This window comes from Pteronotus mesoamericanus, unplaced genomic scaffold, assembly GCF_021234165.1.
Source record: "Pteronotus mesoamericanus isolate MK-2021 breed Mesoamerican mustached bat unplaced genomic scaffold, CSHL_Meso_final contig_56, whole genome shotgun sequence".
NCBI classification, from domain to species: domain Eukaryota; kingdom Metazoa; phylum Chordata; class Mammalia; order Chiroptera; family Mormoopidae; genus Pteronotus; species Pteronotus mesoamericanus.
Genome location: NW_026555201.1, coordinates 19,770,706 through 19,795,572, shown reverse-complemented (window position 1 = coordinate 19,795,572; position 24,867 = coordinate 19,770,706). Strand labels below are relative to the sequence as shown.

Sequence of the window (24,867 nt, the reverse complement as noted above, 5' to 3'; positions counted from 1 at the left end):
TGTATCTTGCATCTCATTTGGACTGACCTACCAAATAGGTTGACCTACCTTCCACTGTGGTCCAACTTTGATATGAATGGTTGTCTTTTTATCCCAAAGAACAGTGATATCTTTCTCTGGAAAGTACACTACCACGTAGTACCCTGCCTTCCAAAGCTGGTATGTAGGTTCATTTTCCAGAAAGAAACCTGATAGTTTCTTCAAAAATAATAATAATGATAAAGATATAGTAAGTTCCTTATTCTCTAACCAAAATGTAAACATTAAAATTACTATCTGCCAACAAGTATCTAGGTACTAGTATTTTTGCTTAGTCCCATTTTTATGAATTCTAAAATAAAAAACAAAGCAAATGCATACAATAAGAAACACATAAAATTGGTTACAAGACGCAAACTGCTGGATGGGCTCAACATGGACAAATGAGCACATGGGGGAAAGGTATTTCAGTTACAAAAGAAAGCTGAACAAGAGCATGGATGTAGAGTAGATTAAGGGCACATACCTACTGACTCCGAAATTTCATATTGATGATGAATAAATAGGACTGAGTGCAAAAAATGTATGACAAACTTACATAAATAGAAAATAAAAACACAAAATGTGTATGTGTGTATGTATGTATATGCACACAGACAAGCATATATATATGAAAGACAGTGAGAGAGAGAGAATGGGGAAATGAATTTCCATCAAAGAGACTGAGGAAGGCTTCTTGCAAGGGGTGGGATATGAACTGATCTGTAAGAGGCCATACATAGGAAGATATAGAGGGCTGGAAATGAGAATGGAGAAGAAATCATTCCAAGCAAAAGGGATCATCATTTGAATAGGGCCTTAGAGGCAGAAAAGTACAAGATTTGCTCAGTGCTAAGGAGAGCACCAAAGGACTAGAACATGGATTTCATGACAAGAGTAACCTCAGACTCTTTGCAACCATGTTATCCTTAAAGGCGAGGGCTGTTATTCCATGGGAAGATTATTCTAAATAAAGACTTTTGAATAGGAAAGTGACAGATCATATTTGTACATTAAAAGAAAGTAATTTATATGCTAGAAAGGATAACAGTGGGAAGAAACTAGGGATTCAACCTATTGGGAAAATTTAGTGTCTTTAGCCTAAAGTGAGAATATACAGCGATTTTTAAAAAAATTTTTATTGTTGTTCAATATACAGTGATCTTTATGAGCAGGATCTATTCCTTATAAAAGACTACATTGAAATTAACTCATATAATAACTTTAAAACTACATGGTTAAAGAGCATTAAGTAAAACTAATATTTCCAGAAGCAAAATAAAAATTATGATGGAGATATGAAATCCTTCAGTTATAATTTTCCCAAAAGCATACTTTAGAAATACTGTAGGATAGTAGCCACATAAATGTTCTATAGGACAAATTAAATAAACTTAGGCATAGCCATAAGGAATTTTCAGTCTCTTAGACCAAGGTAATACTTATAAGTGCTCAGTATATTGGATAAAATGGTACACATTGTATAACTTATGTATTGTTAATGGACTCTACCTAATCTCATTTCCTTCTACTCCCAAGTGTCAAGTTGGAGTAATGAGCAAGGCCTTGGGTGCCTACAAGGGTTTGCACTCAACCTGGAAGCATCCTTGTGCCCAGATTGGCATGACATTAAACAATAAAGGAATAATGCCATAACAGGACAAGAGAAAGCACAAAAGAAAAAATAACATTTTCCTGTTTTGACAATGGGGTCCCATATTTTCATTTTTCACTAGGCCCATAAAACATGTAGCGTGCCCTGCCCCCAAGTTACTTCTGCCATAAATCTATTTCTATTGTTTTGATTATACTTTTCAGTGCCTTTCTATTATCTCACTTTGTCTTTAGCGTTATTATCTGTTTTGCACTCACTTGATTTTTAGCTCCTTGAAAGATGTGCTTTGTCAAGTTCATGGCAGTATCCTCAGTTTCTATATCAAGCCCCCACTCATAAATTTTATAACTTCTTGCACTGGCCTGTTCACGGGTCTCACCTTTCAGCCTTCCAAGCAACAATTAAGGCATGTAGTGTGGCTTATAGCTCTGTTTCAATCATGAAATGCTCTTTTGTGTATTTTCCTATTAAAGTTCCCTCAGACTGACTGACATATCGTTAGAACATAAAATGAATTTTGGGATAAGGCAGCTTATTATTAGACTTCTTTCAGTTTGATTCTGCACATATTTTCTATCTGCCTGCAGGACAGTTTTTATTAGACAGGACAGCTTGCTACAAGACAAACAATTCTCTTTCATCAAAAGGAGATGCATATTCCTTTCATTTCAGATTAGGAAGTAAGGATGGTTCTCATTGGAAAAGTGTTGTGCAATGAATTACCCAAAACAGAGAGCACCATTTTAGGTAAGATTATAGCACTTTACACAAACTCTAGCGATGTTATAAGTGTGATGAATTAAAACACTTAAAGTACAGCTTAAATAAATTCAAAAAAGGTTTATGGCTTATATTTTTAATAAAATTAGAAGTGTGCAGTTATTGGGGAAAAAAAAAACATTTATTTTCTTCTGCTGGATGAGCAATCCATCTGCCATAAAATAAACGGTACTTATTTTTACTTTTGATGTTCAAGAACAAATATTAGGAGGATTTGTTCTGGTCCAATTATCTGTGTGACTTTTCCTCATTGACCTTTATGAAGGAGATTCATCAGCACCTGCATACAGGTAAAAATTGGATTTGAAAGCTACACAAAGCTATAATTACCCCTTCAAACTTGTGTCAAACTGTCTTTACAAGAGCATTTATTATTTTCTCTTCAGTTTTTTTTAAACACATTCTTGTCCTTAGAGAGAACCTTCACCTGTAAATGACTATCCAACTGATGGTTATACCAAACTGTAGTAATTACTTCAAAAAGATGTCAACAGGACTACAGAAACTCTTTTGTCCAAAGCTGGAGTGCTGCCTACTTGGCCTCTATGTGTCAGTGTTGCCGACTAGGGCACTATGTTCTAGGGCACTGGCTCTCAAATGTTAATGCATGAAAGAATTTGAGGTACCATTAAATATACTGATTTTCATTCTCAATCTCAACCATTATGATTACTAAGGTGGGACCCAGGAACCAGATTTTATAAGAAATACTTCAGATGATTTTAATGCAGAAATTTTGCTGACCAAACTTTGAGAAACACTGTTCTAATATCTCAGAGGACATTATTTAAGGGCATATATCAAATCATGTCATTTACACCATTCAAGAGCCTCCATGATCTGGAACCTGCCTCCTGTCTACTTTCCCTGCACCCATGTCTCGTGCATAAAGTCAGTCTGTACACTTCTCCCTGAATTCCTTTGCCATACCTTCCCTTCAATATCCCTATATGCTTCAACTAAACTAAACCACTTGGAGTTCTTCAAACATGCCACTTTATCATTCAACTCTGTTCTTTTCCTCTGTATTAACTGCCTTTCTATTCTCTCTCTTCATCTGGCTAATACCCACCCACCCTTTAAAACTCAGTTCAAATCATTTTCTAGAGCACATTCTCTGAGCCCTCAAAAGTCAGGGGGGTAAAGGAGAGGAGAAGAAAGATATTCTGAAATCCACTATTTTGTTTAATACTCATATAAACTTAAGAAGTAGAATCATTCCAATTTACTGCTAGGAACGCTGCAGCTTGCCCAGTGTGACCCAGCTGGCAGACGATAGAATAAGGGTTCCAAGCTGAGTACTGACTGACTTCAAAGACTATGCTCTTAACAATTACCCTAAACATCCAAGGTTGCTTTAGGTCTTCTTCCCAGGGGTTCTTATACTACCTTGTATGTACATACTCTTGCCATACATAGCACATCACACTGCATATCCTTACTTATTTGGATGTATTCTTTACCTGAGATAAGGTCTTTAAGAACAAACACAGCATCTTTTCACTGTTGTAGTCTCAATAACTAACAGAGAGTTTGGTATATAGTAGAAATATGAATGAATGAATGAATGAATGAATGAAATGGATTCATTCTTTCACATTGGACAGGCTCCAAGAATGCAAGAATGAACAGGGCATCAGTGGTTCCAATTCTCACATTAACTCGTAGACAAGCGGAGAAGACAGACAACTACACTCATAACTTCCCCAGTGTAATGCATGAGGAGAAGATCTCTGAAAGAGATAAAATGATACCTATCACATAAGAATAAGTTAAATGGAAAGGTTGATCCTGGTAAGAGCAATGGCATTTAGGAAAAAAAAAACAGAAGTGAGGGGAAGAACACAGAGCACCTGAAGAGTGGATAAAAAACTCCAACTTCTGGAACATGGGCTTGAAGCAGAAAATGACGAGAGGTGAGTCACGAGAGGTGACAATAGTCAGACTGGTGAAGCCTTCCAGGGCAATGGAAGTTCAAAGCCCTAGAGTGACAGATTCGTTTTTTTTCATTTTACTACACACATTGACTGCAGTGTGGCAGAATCGATTAGAGGAGAGGGACTAAGACTGGTAGTCAGGAGTCTTGTTTGGAGGGTGCCGAAGTATTCTAGGTAATAGGTGACTGCTGCTAAAGCCAGAGTGATAACCATGGGAATGAAGAAAAGATGGAAGAATTAGAATATGGAGAATTGGAGTGTAAACATAGAGACAGGTCACATATGACTTACTGAAACCACGTAAAATGGCAAAGAAAATACCTAAATCTAGTAACCAGTTACAGAGAAAAGCATGCCAAATTATTTCTATTTTATTTTCTGTATACTTAGGACAAGTTAAAATGATCCAAAAAAGAAAATTTTCACTAACCTCTTTGTAAGGAGAATCATTCAGGTAAATTTCAGTGTCTCCAACTGAAATCAAAACACTTTTAGAACAAACAATATCATTGTCAAAGCATTTCTTGTTCTGGGCAATGATTGATATATCTGAATCATCTGTACTCTGAAATGTCAATAACATTATATTAATACAATTGTGTACTATATATAATTTTTAGCTATTTTTATTCACAAATTATAAAGAAGACCAGGATATACAATGCTGTGTATTGAAACTGAAATACAACTTACCTCTAAAATAAAGATCATTTTGTTCTAATAATATGAAGAATATTCTGAAAATATACCAAGATAGCTTAATTTTTGAACATTTATCTCTGATATCATCTGTTAATGTTTTCTAATATTTTTCCCATTTTATCATTATAGCTCAAATTATCAACCAGTTCATTTCCAATAAATACCCCAAAACACATCATTTTACACAACATCTTTTGTTTTATCTTAAAGAGTTTTCTAGCTAAATAATTATATGCCTACAAATTAAAACTTAAAATATATACAAAACTTTGGTATATGTTGGTAAATAAAATAATGTATACCATTTGAGGGATTCCTGTGAACTTTACATATATTGTCTCACTTAATTCTTATGGCACCTTTTGAATTAAGTACTATCTCCATTTTACAGATCAGGAAACAGAGGTTAAGACAGAGTAAGTGAGTGTCCAAGGTCACTTAGGTAAATAAGGGCAGAAACAGAGTTCTATTATCTTTTAATGCCACTTGCAGAGAAATTAGGAACGGTTTAGACCCTTCTTAATTTCTCTGAGGAGATAAATCAGTTGAAGGTTATAGTTTATCCTTGTTTGAGAGAATATTTTTTAGCCCCAGACACTATAAATCAACCCCCTTACTCTCACCTCACCCTCACCTTTTAGCCATTCCCACTCCATCCACTAAGAATATGTTCCCTAGAATCAGGATTTCTAATTTTGTATCTCAGTTTCATGGATGGGTTTCTGTAGTTTTTTGTTTTTTGGGTTTTTTTTTTCCCTTGAGCACACATGAATTCACAATTTTTATTTCTCTTCAGATGATGGTCTTAAATACTGTGTTATCTTTTAACAACATCTTAAAATGTTTCCTAAAAAAAGTTTTTAGCATCTGTGAATTAGGAAAGTTTGTATGTAACTATTTTATCTTCAAAACAAACTAAATTAAAATACATAACACATTGAGCTCCAATTCCCAATCTTTATAAGTATTCAATTCCAACACTAGATTACATTTGCAATAATGTAGAAAACATACATTTAAAATAATGTAAAAAGATCTGAAATATCAATATTACCTAAGAAAATTATAAGTGCATTACGGCCATACCACCCTGAACGCGCCCGATCTCGTCTGGGCTTCTGTAGCTTTAAAGATCCTGAAAATTCAGTGTAAAATGTTGCTTTTGAGTATCTGTATTTTTCTAGGAAGGAAATCCATGGCTTTCATCAAATTTTTGAGGTAGTCCTTACCTGCCCCCAAAGTAAAAAGCCCCACTGCTCTAAGGGTCCTCCCACTAATTTTGGGAAGGTAGGAATTACAACAGAAAAAAAAATTTCTCTGGACTCAATATCCAGTTTTCAAAGACACACACATTTCTTGAATCCTTTTCATTCATAGGCATATGGGTCATAATTTATTTTCCAAGTGAGAGAAGTCTTTAAATGTTTGGAAATCACATAGGTCTTGATGCAAATTCTCCACACTTAGTTTTTCATGTCACCAGCTATGTGAACACTAGCTCAGTATATCTCTTGGTTTGTCTAAGCTCTTCCTGTCTCATTAGTAATCACAATAGCATAACACCTAGAGTATTGGTTTTGATCAATAGTGTTGACAGACGTGTCCCTCTAGGACCTATTTTTCCTTCCTTCATAGTCACTGAGAGCTTTTGCTTTCTGGTAATCTTTTTGCAAATCATTGCCTAAGTTTTGAAAAGGAGACTAATAAGATGATTATGGCATTGTACTAAAAAATAATGCTACACATTTCTGCTTTTGTGAACAGTTTTCAAAGAACAAAAAATGTATGTCTTTTGGGGTTTTGTTTTGCTCTTCTTCTTGGGAAGAGTTCAATAAAGGGATGTGAAAAGCTGGCTGAAAGGTTTTCTATCACCATTTTTTTACTAATAATTAAAGTGACTCAGGGTCAGCTGTATTCTTTACATAACTCCAAAGAGCCAAGAAACATTCAGTATTGTGTGGTCTGTCTTGGAATAACATGTTATGTTGACAGTAACTTGAAATAATATCAATTCCTAAGAATCATATTTCTCCAATTTCCATTTCTAATGTATTTTTGAGTTACATTAGGTTTGAAGATAATGATACTGAGTTACTAAGCCACATAGTAAGTATGATAACAAGCTAGAGGGAAAAAATCAACATCAATATGCCACAGGGATTCCTCAAACCCTTTATTCTCAGGTCATGAAAACAATAACAGGGAATATTCTCCCAAATGATTCTGAAATATAAAATGTCAGCACCTCTGAGGGTAGTATATTATTTTACTTATCTCAGGTCTGGGCACCTGTCTTAGCCTTAGCCTTTTAAGGGGGACCACCCCACACAAAGTCCTTGCTGATACAGTAGCTGTAGGCAGCCACATTTCTGTCCACAGCTGATTGGATGCAAAGCAACACATTCATTCATGGGCCAAAAGACTTACATGCTAACAGGAGAAAGACAACTCTATCTAATTAGATTCTCTCTCACATTTGAACCAGAAAATTGTGACTTTAAAAGCTTTTTGTAGTAAGATCTGAGGGTGAATGGGCACAGAGAGAATAAAGGTGAAGTGGGAGCTGAACAGGTAAAGCAAGCTTAGGAAATGAGGAAACAGAAACAATGATGGAATTGAAGCAAAGATAGAGACAAAATACAGAAAGGAGAGACTCAGCAAGCCTGAGGAAGCAGAAAGCAGAGCATTCACATAGAGGCTGTGGAAGCTGCATCAATGACATCAGAGCATCCATGGATTCCTGCCGGTGGGGAAGCAAAACCACCCTTCAGCTGTCACCTCCATGAGGTGTATTGTCCTGCTCAAAGATTTCTTTGGGGTATTATTTCCCTTAGGGTTTTACACACAAATCACCACAGCGCCCACTCCCTGCTATTCATTTACTGAAATAGCAAATGCTTAACCAGAATGTTACTGAGAAGGAAAACCAATGAGGTGTTCACTGCAAAGGAATTCTACTTGAAAGTACACTGATAAAGAAGTGTTATTATAGGGTGAAATACACCAGTTCCAGGCCTCCCACTTCCATGAAACTTTCCTGTTAACTGCTTTTCTAGTTAAAATTAGTTACATTCCCACACCAAAGTTTTCATTTGACCCAATCTTCTGGCTTCTTATTTATTAATGACTCCTCATATGTAAAACAACTGAGAGTAAAGCTAATGTCTTCATAATTGTACCCTTAACATTTCCTAGCATAGAGGCATAGAGTATAGACTTAAATGTGTAATTAACCAATTAGCATTTAAAAGTAACACCTATCCTTCTTAAACTATTCAAAAAAATTCAAGAAAAAGGAAGATTCTCAAACTCTTTTTATGAGGTCTTTTTATGAGGTATTATCCTAATTCCAAAACCAAGAAAAACACAACAAAGAAAGAAAATTACAGGTCAATATCTCTGATGAACAAAGATGCTAAAATCCTCAACAAAGTATTGGCAATCTGGATCTAGCAATGCATTAAACATGTCATACACCACATCAAGTGGGATTAATCCCAGGGATGCAAGGATGGCATAACATTTGTAAATCAATAAATGTAATACATCTGCAGAGTAAATGGAGGCAGTCTAGCTTCCTCATCCAGTTGCTTGGGTAACTAGGGGGAGCACCTTCTCACAATCTCGAAGGAGTCTGATGAAGCAGTGTTCCCACAGCCTTGAGCCTGGGTCTCATGGCTTTGAGTCTGGGTGCGATAAACTGCACCTTAGCCTTGAGTAGGCTCGCATGCCTCAACTCATGCTAGGTTACATCATATTTTGGCCTGAAGCCTGCTTTGTTTGGGCTTGTACTTAAGGAGGTAGGAACTTCTTACAGAGAGAGAGAGACAGACAGACAGAGAGAGAGAGAGAGAGAGAGAGAGAAGGAGTGACTCGGGGTGCCAACATAGACAAGGGTTTATGGCCTGCGTGACTCCCAAGGTGGGGTGCCAATATAGATATAGACATGGCCTTGTGGCCTCTATGACTCTCCCAAATAAAGGCATGTCAAGCATCCCCACAGCTCCATGCATCTTCTTCCGTCTACCTGAGTCTTGAGTGGACCTTCCCAGCCTAAGGGAGGCTGCAACACAATATCACATAAACAAAATGAAAGACAAAAATCACATGATCATATCAATAGATGCTGAAAAAGCATTTGACAAAATCCAGAACCCATTTATGATTAAAAAACACTGAGCAGGTGGGAATAGAGGGAGCATACTTCAATATAATAAAGGCCATATACAAGAAACCTACTGACAACATCATACTCAATGGGCAAAAACTGAAAGTGTTTCCCTTGAGACTAGGACCAAGATAAGAGTGCCTGCTTTCTCCACTTTTATTCAACATAGGACTGGAAGTCCTAGCCACAGAGATTAGACCAGAAAAAGAAATAAAAGGCATCCAAATGGGAAAGGAGAAAGTAAAGCTGTCGTTATTCACAGATAACATGATAGTGTTTCTAGAAAACCCTAGAGTCTCCACCAAGGAACTACTCCACCTAATAAGTGAATTCTGCAAAGTAACAAAATACAAAGTCGATGTTCAGTCATTGACAGCATTCTTGTACACCACCAATGAAGTATCAGAAAGAGAAGCTAAGAAAAAAAGTCCCACTTACTATAGCAACAAGAAAAATAAAGTACCTAGGAATAAATTTAACCAAGGATGTAAAAGATCTGTACTCAGAAAACTATAGAACGCTGAAGAAAGAAATTGTGGAAAATACAAATTAATGGAAGCATAGGCTGTGGTCATTGATTGGAAGAAATAATATCATTAAAATGTCCATACTATCCAAAGCAATCTATAGATTCAACACAATTCTTATTAAAATACCAATGGCGTATTTCACAGATCTAGAACAAATATTCCAAAAATTTATATGGAACCAAAAAAGACCCCAAATAGCCTAAGCAATTCTGAGAAAGAAGAACAAAGCTGGAGGGATCACAATACTTGCTATCAAACTGTACTACAAGTCTACTGCAATCAAAACAGTCTGGTACTGGCATAAGAACAGACACAAAAATTAATGGAATAAAAATAGAGAGCCCAGAAATAAACCCATGTCTTTGTGGTCAATTAATATTCGACAAAGGGGGCATGAGCATACAATGGAGTAAAATCTGTCTCTTCAGTAAATGGTGTTGGGAGAACTGGACTGGTGGTACATGCAAAAAAAAAAAAAAAGAAACTAAACCACAACTTACACCATACACCAGAATAAATTTGAAATGGATAAAGGACTTAAATATAAGTCATGATTTCATAAAAGTCCTAGTGGAAAACATAGGCAGTAAAATTTCAGATATCCCACACAGCAATATTTTTGCTGCTATATCTCCTAGAGCAAGAGAAATAAAGGAAAAAATAAACAAATGGGACTAAATCAAATTAAAAAGTTTCTTCATGGCTAAAGAAAAACCATCATCAAAATGAAAAGGGAACCAACTGTATCAGAGAACATATTTGCCAATGATACATCAGACAAGGATTTAATCTCCAAAATATGTAAAGAACTCATATGACTCAACACCAGGAAGACAAACAATCCAATAAAAAAAATGGGCAAAGGACCTAAATAGACATTTCTCCAGAAAGGACATACAGAGGGCACATAAGCATATGAAAAAAATGCTCAACACCACTAGCCATCAGAGAGTTGCAAATTAAAATCACAATGAGATATCACCTCACACCTTTCAGAATGTCTATCATAATCAACAAACAATAAGTGCTGGAGAGGTTGTGCAGAAAAGAGAACCTTACTGCACTGTTGATAGGAATGCAGGCTGGTATAGCCACTGTGGAAAACAGTATGGAATTTCCTCAAAAAATTAAAAATGGAACTGCCTTATGACCCAGTGATTCTGCTGCTGTGAATATACGCCAAGAATCCTGAAACACCTCTTCAAAACAACTTATACACCCCTATGTTCATAGCAGCACAGTTTACAATAGCTTTGTGTTAGAAGCAGCCCAAGTGCCCATCAGTAGAAGAATGGGTTAAAAAGCTGGTACATTTACGCAATAGAATACTAGGCAGCAGAAAGAAAGAAGGAACTCCTACCTTCTGCAACAGCATGGATGGAACTGGAGACTATTATGCTAAGTGAAATAAGCCAGTAGGTGAAAGATAAGTACTATATGACCTCACTTATAACTGAAATCTAATGAACAAAGTAAGCTAATGAGAAAAATAGAACCAGAGACATGGAAACATGGAACAGATTGATAACTGTAGGAGGGGAGGATGGAGTGGGGAAATGGTGGAAGGCAGGGGAAGGGCCTAGTCAAAGAATATGTATGAATGACTCATGGACATGGACAATGGAAAGGGGATTGACTGTGGGCGAGAGGGGTGGGCAGGGTAAAGAAGGGCAAAAGGAAAAAAAGAAATTGGGACAACTATGATAGAATAAACAATAAAAAATTAAAATAAAATAATACAAAAGTAAAAAATAATTACTAGAAAACCTATTTTAAAGTGCTATTGAAATGTTTTAGGAGGTGTTAATCTATCAGACTTTGTTTATTTTTGTGAAATTTCTTTCCTAAGCTTTCATTTCTCTTTGTTTTTTAAAGATTTTATTTATTTATTTTTAGAGAGAGGGGAAGGGAGGGAGAAAGAGAGGGAGAGAAACATCAATGTGTGGTTGCCTCTTGCACACCCCCTACTGGAGACCTGGCCCACAACCCAGGCATGTGCCCTGACTGGGAATCATACCAGCAAGCCTTTGGTTCGCAGGCTGGCGCTCAGTCCACTGAGGCACACCAGCCAGGGCTCTAAGCTTACATTTTTATTTAGAAATGTAATTCTCAGATCAGTGACATCTAAATAAAATTTAGGTACATAGAAAATCCAAATGCATTAAACATATGGAAAATTTGAAGGATTTTATAAGATACAAAAAGCCTGGCGTTTACCAAAACATATCAAAATATCAGTACAAAATTGAGAATAATGCCTGTTGATTGCTACAGCTATAAACAATACATAGCCCAATACCTGATTTAATGCCTTATATTTATATTTGGTAAACTAAGTCAATAAAAATAAAACAGTTAATGTTTAAAGTATAGTAACTATATGTCAAGCACTATTTGATAGTTTTGCCTATATTTATCTCAGTTAATCCTAAGAACTAGCCCTGGAAACAGGTCCATTCTTCATCCTCATTTTACAAATGAGAAAAAGCACAGAAAGTTTCAGAACTGGCTCATCACTTATAAATAATAAAACCTTATAATGAATCAAGGAAATTAGATTAAAATTGCTTAACTTTTATAGGTTGTGTTAATGACATATGGATTTGCTATCCCATTGTATATACATAATTACAAATAAAAGTATAAGTAATTGTGACATACCTTTATCAAAAACACCTGGCAATCACCAATATAGTCATATTCCAGTCCATCAAAAGAATGATAATGCCGGTCCCCATATATCGTGCACACAGCTGGGCATGGATAGTATGTGCAATTGAACATTCCTCGTCGACAAACACTATCAGAAAATAACACAAGTTACCAGTGTAAGAAACATAGCTCTAACTAGTTTTTCAAGTGATATAAAATTGGAAGGTTTGCATTCAAGAGCACTGCCAATTTGTTAAGAAACTAGGCATGTATTTACCATTTTATTTATTTAAATTATCAGACACCACAACAAAGCCTAGAAATTGTGCCTGGGTCACATTAAAAAAAGATGGCGAAAGAAAAATTGAACATGGGCATGCTGCGAATCAAAAGACCACAACTCCGTCTTCGATACCTGAGCTTATTTAAATACATTAGGTGTGATTTTGTTCATGAGAATAGAATCTTTATCCATATTTTTAAAATTATAATTATATTTAATTTTATTTTATGGTATCCTTTTGGCTTATTTCCAAACAGAAAACCTTCCACTAAGTGTGACTTTCTCTATGGAGTATTTATCACTTTCTTATAAACTGAAGATATTTTTTCTTATTAATTTTTCAAGTTGTCATTATTTCACATTTTTATTATGGGTTAAACAAATGTGCATAAAAATAATAGTATGATCTCCCTATAGATAGTAGCTCTCTATCAATGCCTGAATGCCTTTAAAATCTTATTTACTCAAATAAATAAATAAATAAATAAATAAATAAAATCTTATCTACTCAGGCTTGATTTGTTTTTTGCTGAAGTCAGTCCCATTAAGTAAATACAAGATGATTGAAACTAATGCAGGTGCCTAGGACATTTGTTTGTGAAATAAATGAATTGCATTACCAGGTATAACATGGAGTAGCAATCACTTCTCCCGAGAGGTACTCCCAGTCTTTCCAGATACAAGGACAGCTTTCAGGAATATAGCATTTTCCTTTGTGCTCTGCCAGTCTTCCAAAAGAAGAATGAATGCAATGTAAAGCACTAATTTCATCTTTTTTAAAAATTTAATAATCTTGACATTCAGAACCATCTATATTCATTATATCTGTCACTTGGCCTGTTGAAGGGTTAAATCTGGTCTTTGTCCCCTGCCTTTTTCCATATAGTACCTTTTCCATATCACAGTAGTAAGTAAATGCCAGGCAAAAAGTTGGATGTGATAATTTTAACCATTTCTTATCACTTACTACAAGAAAAGGGAGACAGAAGCCTAAATTCCTTCATAAAGTGAGCTATTCTGAAAAAAAAAAAAACAAAGAGGTAGTGGGGGCCCCTTTCATCAATATTTACTACTTAAGAGAAGAGTGTAGGTATAACAATTTTTTGATAAAATGGCGAATTATGAGATGAGTCACATTTTTTGTTACGGGACAGAGAGAGGAATCAAAAGCTACCTTCTGTGAGTGCTTAAAGTTAAAAATCATAAGAATTTAGTCCAGGTGTGTTTTGAATTAAAAAAAGAAAACACTTTATATCAAGTGTTTCACATTTGTATTACTAACATACCAGGTTTTGAATGTTGGTTTTATTTAAAGTGTTATTGCCTTCTTAAAATAGTACCCCATGAAAAAGTACTTACTATCACTATGACTATAAAAATTAAAACAAAATAGTCTTAAGGAAGAATTAATTTTGACGTGTTATCAAAACATTTTGTTATTAAGAGTAAACAAATACATATATTTCAATACCCTTAATATAAATATATACATATATTTTCTAATATTAAAATATTTTTCAATATTGCTTTTATAAATAATAAGATATTAATAATAAATTTGAAAGTACAATAAAATTTTAAATATATTTAGGTAAAATAATAGTAAAATAATTCAAAATAAATAGCTACTAAAAAACACAAAATAGCTACTAAAAATAGACAAAATACATAAAGTATTTTCTAAATTTGTTTTAAAATGTTATAATTCAATGCTATCAAAATTAACATAGGAAATCCTGGATCCTTGCCACTTCTCTCAAATAGGAATAATCATATTCTTTTAGAGTTCTGCTCTCCTTCTCATAGCTCATCTAACATAGTGCTATCATTTCTTATTCCATGGATATGCTGTCACTTGACTTATATCTCCACTTGGAAAGACCATGAAAGGCTGTGTTCCAATAATATCTAGTATATAGCAGACACTTAACTATTGAGTAAAGGCAAATAAATGAATCTATCCATATAAACAACGCATTATCTCATTTAGATTTCTTTCAGACAACAATGCCCTAAAGTCCATAATTTCTCACTTCTACCCTCCAAACTTCAAGCCACTTTCCATGGACATTGCATCTCTCCTCTGCCTAGAAAACCCTTCTCCTCCCCTGTTCTGCCTGAAAGGCCTCTTCTCATCACTTAAGACTCCATTTTGCACAGTCATTTTAGTGCAATCCTTTAGGTCTCACACTTTTTATACACAGTGATTTGTACAAATGTTTATTGGAGGATTCATAACAATGAATGGCAAGTACTTCATTAGGTACCTAAGAGAGATCACAAAAGCAACAATAAAAACTATTATTTTTTTCAGTGCTTATTATGGCCCATCCACCATTTTAACCATTTTAAATACATCACTAACTCATCTAACCCTAGTGACAACCTCATAAGGTAGATTCCATTGTTGTATGGGTACTTTTGTATCCACCATCCATGTAGTGTAACACAATTTTCCACAATTAGATGCTTCACAAACATTGGCTGTCCAGTTGTTTAGAAGAAGGATGGCTCACCTAAATGAACCACAGTCCCTACATACCCAGCCAAAGTAGTGGCTTCAAATGGCTATGCTGATGACTGATGAGTTTTTTTAAAACTAACCAAAACTGGAAGAAAGAAGAAAGCCAAAAATCACTTGTAAGTTATCTGCTTTAAGCAGACCTGGGCAGATTTACCATATGACCGGTGTGTTGCAGACATGAAGTAGATATTATCGCACCCATTTTAAAAGGAGGAAGTTGAGACTCCAGTGGTTAAGTAACTTGCTCCAACATACTTCAGTTAATAAAAAGGAGGACCCAAGTCTATATGACTCTTTCCACTATATCACTTTGCATTTCTTTAATCCACAGAAGTTTAATACCTTCTAAACTAAGGTATATAGTCCTCTCATAGTCAGTGAATCATTGGCACTATCAGAAGCCTCAAGAAAACGAGTTACAGGCTTATTTTCCTAAATAAGCTAACTAAAGTCACATGGAAGACAATCCAAATTGTACTACCATAACCAACTTTATAACAGAAAGTTCTAAATAACAAAAGTGTTTCCAAATCAATCAGAGTCCTCTTAGGCAATTTCAACTGTATTTTTAAAATACATTCCTTTAAATTTTTGTAATGAGATTTTATCAGTAAATAAATCATTGTTGAACTGAAAGTCAAATGTGACAGCAAATAGATATTTTCGAAATAATAGCATCAATCACAAACATATGAAACGAAATTAGGATGTACATTTATCTAATCAGCCACACATCTATAATAGTCATAATAAAATCAAATAAATAATCAATGATGCAGGTTTTAATCATTTTATCATTACAAAGGTTTTACTTTCCTTGTCCTTTTTACTAAAATGTCTTCCTTCTTATCTGTTCTATGGCCTGATTTCCACCTGCCTTTATTTTCCCATGCATGGGCTTGTTCTTTTAACTTCTGCCTGTGCCCCTCCTTTCTAAAAAGATTGGTACAGTCCCAAGTTCCTTGGCTCTTCAACCTATTCTAAATGGGGACCATTTAGGCAAATGTGACTCTCCTGGGAAACAGACCACAAAACCTCTTTCTTCTTTGCTCATGGTTTATATGAACTAAACCCAGGAATCCCTTTGTGTGAATATGCTCATGGAAGAAGAATGGGTGACCTACTTGCCTTCGCGGCCCTCCTTCTGAGCACTGCCTCTATTCATCATCAGAAGGGAGGGGAGCCAGTGAGGCCACATTGTAAGTGTGCCTACAAGAAGGCTAATAGCCCCCGGATTCTGCATTTGCTTTCATGGGTATTACGCATTCCTGCTACGAAACACAATTTATGAAGTTAAAAGTAGATTATGCTGCCACAAAATAGTGGCTCATAGTTATTGAGTGAACACACACACACACACACACACACACACACACATTTCACAATGCCTAACTGAGACCTTAAAAAAACTTGCAGAAAAATCACTCGGCTAACATCAGCAGAGCTGGGATTTGAATTCTGGTGTGTCTGAGCCAGAGCTCCTGCTGTTACCCATGACCCTACACTGCCTCAACACACCATTTTCTGTAACATCCATTAGATAAAGCAGTTAGTATCACCATTATAACTTAATATCAATAGTAGCAGCACAACAGAATATACAAAAGATATGCACTAACATGTAGTGAATAAAAAGTGGTTCACTATCACTTTCCCAAAATTGCAGTTGAATCTGGAAGTAAATGTTGAATCCATCCTAAAATGAGTTCTCTCATTAATTCATTATATTACTTTAATAATACTTCCATTGTATAGTACCTGAATAATATTGCACATACTCTATCACTTTAATAATATTGCACTCCTAATATATGTGACATTATTTATTCATGTTATATTAACATGTAATACATAATATCTTGCATATAACATGTGATGTTACATGAACATAAAACAATGATTACAATAGTTTTCTAGTTACCAACTAATTAACACCATCAACCAGAATAACAATTTTAGCTAGTTCTGTAAATTATGTTTTATTTTTTCTTTTTTTAAAATATTTTATTTATTTATTTATTTATTTATAGAGAGAGGGGAAGGGAGGGAGAAAGAGAAGGAAATGAAACATCAATGTGTGAGAGAAATAACAACTGGTTTTCTCTTGCTTGTTTCCAGCTGGGGGCCTGCCCCACAACCCAGGCATGTGCCCTGACCAGGAGTCAAACCCACAACCTTCTGTTCGCAGGCCAGCGCTCAATCCACTGAGCCACACCAGCCAGGGCAAGTTCTGTAAATAATGTTTTAAGTGCTGCGTTGCCTATTAAATCCCGAATGTTTTGTATTATCAAGAAAAAGAGTCTTACCCTGGAGCACAAACACAACCGCTTATGCAGGGCGAGGATGGGGCACAAGTGAAGTTCATGGCCAGGTTTGCACATGTAATCTCACAATTTACACCACCAGCTGGTAATTCAGGGTCAGGTAACCTGCAGTCAAAATACACTTTTCCCTCGGGGCAGGCATGAACTTCAGGGACAAGACACAGACAAAATATGCTTACGTTTGTATTCATACCATAGATAGATAATCATAATGAAGTGCATTTGTATCAAAATACAAGTCACCATAGACTATTTTATCAGTTATTATTAGATCATTCTCTTACTCTGTGATGTTTGGTTGATGAGCTTACAAATATTCTCTAACCAGATTCTCTTTAAATACCTAAATTTCCAAAACCTATTTTGAGTCTGAAAACCTTAGCTTCCTTCCATAACGTGATAACTAAACAACTAGTGTATAATTTTCTGAGGTCAAGAAACAGGGTATTTTGATTAATCCAAACATATATCCACAACTTTTGAAGAACAATTATTGTTTCAACTTTACAAATCTCTGTGTATACAATAAACACATGATAATTTTAGATCTTGCTTCACACCTCTGAGACAATATTGACATCTGTCCTCACTATACTGTGGAAGTACTGAAGTGGACATAATTTTAGGTAGGATAAGAACTACAAGTTCCTCCAGAAAGCTTTTGGGCTCAGAGGGATTAAACAAAATACCTTATTTAGGGGCAAAAGGATCAAATCTTGTGGATTCTTCTGTAAGAAATCTGGCCACTGGGACTTCCCCTACTTTAACTCTGAGCCACCTTAATGCCAATGGGGAACGGCAGGGATGGCCCAGAAGTTACCGAATATGTGTGTGGCCCATGAACATATCTTAAAAGAAGCCCTAGAGAGCCTAAATCCTTATAAAGTAATTCCAGAGCATAGAATCCAATGCTAATTTATAATAATATATACATGACTGTGTAAATAAACAACAAAGCAATCGCTCACAATTACTGTTAACAGCCTACGCTCTTTCTGTCCATTAAAGTCAATGAAGGTAGTATTATTAACTTGCCTAGAATTTTCTCTACAGTGACTATAAATTTAAGTGTATTTGTATAGTGAAAATAAATAATATAGCATCCTCTAATACATAGGATCTTTAGGAATGATACACAAATGTAAATGGCATTTATAAGGAAAGATGGCAGTAGATGCCATTTTACATGCCATTTTTTAAGTGGTGGTTGCTAGTTCTAGAGCCTTGCTACTCTAATGTAGCCCAGGCTCCAGTGGCAATGGCATAACCTTGACCTTTGACAGAAATGTAGAATCTCGGGCATCACTCCTGACCTGCTGAATCAGAATCAGCAATTTAACAAGATCCCCAGATAATTGTGGGCATATTAATGTCTGAGAAGTGCTGGTTTACCATAATGTCACAACTTCTGTCTCACAAGTGCGTTACAACTGGTGCCAAGATACATATTTGTAAAGCTTTTGTGGCACCTGGTAGACAGAATCTAGGTAGCATCCCTGGATTGATGACCTCTGCCCCCAAGGAGCCTTATATGTTCAACCCAGACTGCCCCATAAATATTATAATTTCCAAAGTGAAAGAAGTTAGGAAGCGCTGAAGCACCATGTTGAGAAGCATTCCCAAGGCTATATTCATACACATAGGCAAGGAGGGCTGTGATAGATGAAACACTTCTGCCAGAAAAGTGGGAGCAGTACTAGAGCTACATTCTCCTTAAGGAAAATACTTGTCTAGATCTTACCAGTAGAGGGCGGTGCTGGCTCATCACATTTCACAGTCCCATTTGAACATTGGCTAGTAAAAGTAAACAAATATAAATACAAAACTATTTTTATGCATTTCAAAAACAATATAATGTATAAAAATTTATTGAATATATATACAAATGTTATTTTTCTCATAGAATTTTTTTCATACATAAGTTATTGGCTTAGGTCCAATTTGAAGAGAGCTATTTTAGTTCAGCACATTTTCATCAAATACTTTTATATATGGGGCACTGAGATAGGCATGGGGGATACCTACGATCAAAATACAAAGACCAAAATTCATAGTCTTTGCTCAAACAGAAGTCTCTAATACTCAGTGAAAAGGTAATACAAAGCCATGCAGGGGTAGAGCAGGATTCTGTGTAACCAGGTATGCAGGAAGTGACAGGAGATGCAGATAGCAAAGAGGCAAAGGCCAGCTGCTATTCAGGCATTAAGGCATTGTCTCTGGGGTGAACTATTGACCTGAACCAGACAAGTGATATGGTTGGTTTGATTTCCAGAAAAATCATTCTGGCACAACCCTGAACATACAATGAAGCCACATCTTCCTTGAAACTTACGTTATCAAATCAGGGCATAAGACAAAAAGCATATACAGACAAATTTAATCCTGAAGCTCCTTTAAGAAGTTATCATGGGAGGGAACAACCCATTGATTCTCAATAACTCCAACATAAACATTTTTTTTTCATTCCAGCTTTGGACCAGATCATGTGTTCTTTGTTTGAACTCAGATGAAGAATCTAATATATAAAGACCATATTACATTTTAAAAAATGCTTATATGTTGTCTAACATTAGGATGACATCAGAGGTGTGCTGTGCTCACATCGCGAATGGCAGAGAAAAACTGAGACAGATAGACCTCAGATTACAGAACCAGGTTTTCCATATCATACTTATTCTGGAACATGTCTTACAGAAATGGCAAATGAGATCACTACACTAATGGGATTTTTTTCTCACTGAGAAGGATTCCTTCTTTTTTTATTTTTTTTATTTTTGCCAATTTACTAAAATAAATTCAATTATGTTAAATTTTCAACACCTAGACAAAATGGAAGGGAACATGACTAGAGGCAAGAAGACCAGGTAGAGACAGGAAGTCCAGGGAAGAGACAGGAAGAGACATGGTTATGGCTGTGGCAATGGAGAAGCAGCAGACTTCAACTACTTGCAAAAAGTAAGATCCTCAGTCACTGGGGGTTTATTGGCTAGGGGTGTTGAATAGGAGGGAGGAGTCAAAAAATGACCGCCAGATTTCTGGCTTGGGAAACTGTGGCTAGTAGTACCAACTACTTGAGAAAGATCTGAAAGTTTGTTGCCTTTGTATCTTGATTAGGGGGTGGAAGCAAAGGAGATGGAGATAACAATCAAGGTAAATTGAGCATAAGTTGTATATTGCTGAGGATATGAAATAAGATGCTGAGCAAAGTAGGCAAAAGAAAAATCCCTGCAGAGCCACATTTCCTGAGCTTGAAACTTGCCTTTGTTACCAACTTGCTTGACTGCCTGTGCCTCATTTTATTACCAGTAAACTGGGACTATAACAGTACTTACCTTCTAGGTTTACAGTTATGAGTGTTTTAATAATAGATATAAAAGACTTAGAATGGTGCCAGACTAGAGAAGGGGCATAGTAATGGTGTGGTATCATTATTATTATCCTTATTTTTACTATTACCTACTATCTATTGTCATCTGTTGGCACCTACAGGGGAACTAAAAGAGGAATGTCAGGAGTTGAGTGCAGATTGATGCGGACTGCTGCATGAGTGTGTCTGCATTTTTAACAGATGAGTTACAACCCAAATGGGTGTTATCCTAGTGATGTGTTATCTCACCAGGATTCATGTTCCTAGAAAGACGGTGCACTGACTCCAGTATGTGACATGGTTAAATCTATTTTGGAGTTGCTTTTCTTGAAGCCAATGGATAAATGACAAAACTAAAACCCCTTAGTAACTTGCAGTATTTGAACACCCACCTTACTCCTAAATTCCATCTAAAAAGCCAAACTGATCAAAGGGCTCCCATTTCCCTGCATAACACTTCAATTCCACTCTTTTCTGCAATTATGAGTCCAAGACCTAGGCTTCTGGACTGCAATGTTAGATAGATAGATGATAGATGGTAGATACATAGATAGATAGATAGATAGATAGATAGATAGATAGATAGATAGATAATAGATAACAGATAGAGATATAGATACGGTTTTAAAAGTTTTGTTAGAGTTCTCTGTAGTTTTAAATTATAGTAGTCATTTCAATTTACAGTTTCGATTAAGGAATTATATCAGTATATGTTCTTCATTAAGTACAATCACCATCATTGAAATCTACCATAAGCCTGAAGGTGTTGGGATAAGCTCTCCAGGTTGATAAATGCTGCCCCTATAATGACACCGGCAGTGAAATCTATAAGAAAAAAAGAAAAAGGTTAAATTAATAAAATAGGTTATATGCATGTAGATTTCAGAAAACACTAAAATTCAAGTAGACTTCATGTTCTGCTTTGGTACTTTAAGGCACACTTTAAAAATGACACGATTCTTGAGACTACGTACAACTTTGTCATACAAATGGCAGAAACCATTTAAATGCAAAGTCTTGGGTAGCTTCAAATTTTGTTTTCTAAACTAAAAAAAAACCCAAAAAACAAATCTGTATTGTTTTAGTCCCAACACAGACTGCACTGTGTTAGTCACAAAAAAAGTTCCTAAATGCACCTCAGAGAAAACATAACTGAGACAGTATATTAAGACAAAAGTAGTTATCTCGTGTGAGAATTGAGGGATTTCTGAGTGTGGACAGGCATTGCAATGCTGTTACTATAATTTGCCACATGGCAGTGAAACACAAACTTTGCTATTAATTTTGATATAGTAAAAACAAGTAGAAATATACTCCTGGGTTAACCATCAGATTCCTTAGCTCTTTCTGCAGCTATCTGGGAAGCAGATCTTTGCATTCACGCACACTTACTTTATGCAAAAAGTGACTGTTCACGAAGAAAATTATTTTTTTTCCCATAAGTGGTACTGAGTCAGTTAGATTAAGAAAGTGAGAAAAGAAACAAGCATGAAAGCCCAGTTACTCTGTAAGAGAAAACAAGAGATTAAAAAACTGGCTGCTGTCAACCTGTTTCTGTGACTTACATGGGCACACAAAAGTGAAGTGTTTCTTCATAGTATTTGCCTTCAGGACAGTTGCAGCCTTCAGCACATTCATCAGTACACTGCTCGGGGGCAGAGAGAGCCGTGCAGGAGCGGCGACAAAAGGAGGAGCAGTGGTGGTACAGCATGCCTTTCTGGCACACCACCCCTGGGGACAAAGGAGCAGCAGCTGAGAAAGATTGCCACAGGGGAGGGACGCATTTTGTGCTGAATTACATGTCTGCGACAGATATAAATCATGGGAAAAAAAGATAGCAGAACATTACAGAATCCTATAACAGAAATAAATTAATTAATTAACAATCTTTACCTTGATAGAAGTATAATGGAAAAATAAAATTTCTATTTTGAAATATTTTTAAGTGAGATATTCCATAATATTTTTTAATAGCCTGCACTATAGCTTTTAAAACTATTTAAGGTATTTTATATGTCTAAATAAACTTCCTGTCCTCACATTTCAAATCTATTGACTGTTATGCTAACATCATCTTCTTTATGACATATTTAAGTATTACTTAAGAAACTTTTGGTATTCTACAAATAAGAAAGGAATTGATTTTATTGATTCATATTCATAGCTCTTATTTTTTGCATTCTTAATCATGCTTGTACTTTTTTCTAAACCCTTCCAATTTCTCTCTAGGCCAAACTGAACTGATCAGAGCAGACAAATTAAAATAACCTTATAAAGGCAAACACCCAGAAGATGCTGGATAAAACCTAATTGAAATTATGTTAAATGTATAATTGATCTTGTGAGGAAAAAAATGGGGGGTGGCAGATAAGTAACATCCCCCAATACCAAAAGCAAAGAGAGAAGTAATATCCAGAAATCTGAATACAGGAGAGAAAGATCGATCTATTGGATTTAACTCGTGTGGGAACAGAAAATGAAACTTAGTCCTTTATGAGGCAAGGAACTGGGAGACATTTTTCTCAGACCCTCAACAAGCTCCACCCTGTAGTCCATGTTGCAAAGATGGACTACAACAGAGGTCAGCAAACTTCCATAAAGGACCAAATGATAAATAGTTTAGCTTTGCAGGACATACAGTCTCTGTCACAACTACACAGCTCTGCCCTTGTAGCCCAAAAGCAGCCATGGACAATATGTAAACAAATGGGCAATAAACTTTATTTACAAAAACACAGGAAGCCAAAGGATGTAGTTTGCCAACACCTGGACTAGAAATCTGCTCTTAGTACAGGAAGATGCTATGAAAACCTCTGTAATTCTGTTGGGACTAAATAATAAATTAAAGTATCCTCTGAAAAATCAAAACCCCAAATATACATGCTACACATTTGTTATGTGAATTGACATTACTTTTGTATTTACATTGTCACTCTTAGAAAGCCCAAGCTAGGAAAGTAACATCAAAATTGGCCAAGAAGACCTCTAGAGTGACAGGAAAAAGCTCTGTGAAGCAGACTGCAGGGTGGAGGAGTGGAGAAAGTGATGCTCTTAAAATCCAGGTCACAAAGGATTCTAATAACAGGAGACAGGGCCCGAATAAAGATTAGCTCATAAAAAATATATAGAACAAATAGAAAAGGAAACAATCTACCATGAACAAGAATGGCAGACACCATAACCATGAAGACTAGAGCCCCAAGAAACTGAAATAATACTTGACTGTTGCATAACTTGCCTATTTATCTGCAAATCAATTGTGTGACTATAACACATAATGCTTTTTCATATTAACATGTGACATTTCTGTAAAAATTTTTTCAAATTTTTAAAATTATTTGTTACAAATTTCAAACCATACAGTTACACTCTAAGTTTGCTTATAACAAAAAAGTCAAAAGTTATTGATCTTATCCAACATATATTCAATTTTAAGAAACAAAGTACTTCATTTGTTTTTGTTTGTACATTATAATAGTATTTCAAATAACTTAAGCAATATTGACTCTCTGTTTAAAAAAGTGAAAGTGATTACAAATGCAAAAATCTCTAAAGTGTTATCTAATTGTCTTTATCTGTGCTATTGCCATCGTACTCACCACAGAATGAAACGTAAGCTCTGAAATCAATGGTGACACCGCGCTGGCTGCAGAGGTAGGCATAGTGGGCAAGAGCGTTGCATAGGCAGGCACTTCCACACTTGCACGCATCGTGGCGGCACAGCTGGTAGTACAGCCTGGGGCTGATGTAGAAGTGGCAAGGAGCAAAGATCTCTTGGTGGATGATATCACATTGTACTGCGTATCCAACTAACAGACAAAGAACCACATTAGCACCTCATTTACTCCTTGTGATCTTAACCCTAAGGATCAAGTTCCAGAACTAGCCAGCATCTTGCTTTCCTAGAAATATACTGTACTGTACATTACTTTTAATAAGAACCAATATTTTCAGCTTACACTGGGTT

The 24,867-nt window shown here is 35.7% G+C and overlaps 1 protein-coding gene across 1 annotated transcript in view; it reads right to left on the bottom strand.

The window, feature by feature from the left end:
- The window catches only part of OTOGL (otogelin like), a 126,024-nt gene that overhangs the window by 55,543 nt on the left and 45,614 nt on the right, over positions 1-24,867 (bottom strand). The window contains 9 exon segments of the mRNA XM_054579830.1: positions 49-198; positions 4,781-4,915; positions 12,412-12,550; positions 13,306-13,413; positions 17,516-17,678; positions 19,275-19,327; positions 21,651-21,725; positions 22,466-22,631; positions 24,500-24,709. Coding sequence (XP_054435805.1) covers positions 49-198; positions 4,781-4,915; positions 12,412-12,550; positions 13,306-13,413; positions 17,516-17,678; positions 19,275-19,327; positions 21,651-21,725; positions 22,466-22,631; positions 24,500-24,709 — 1,199 coding nt within the window.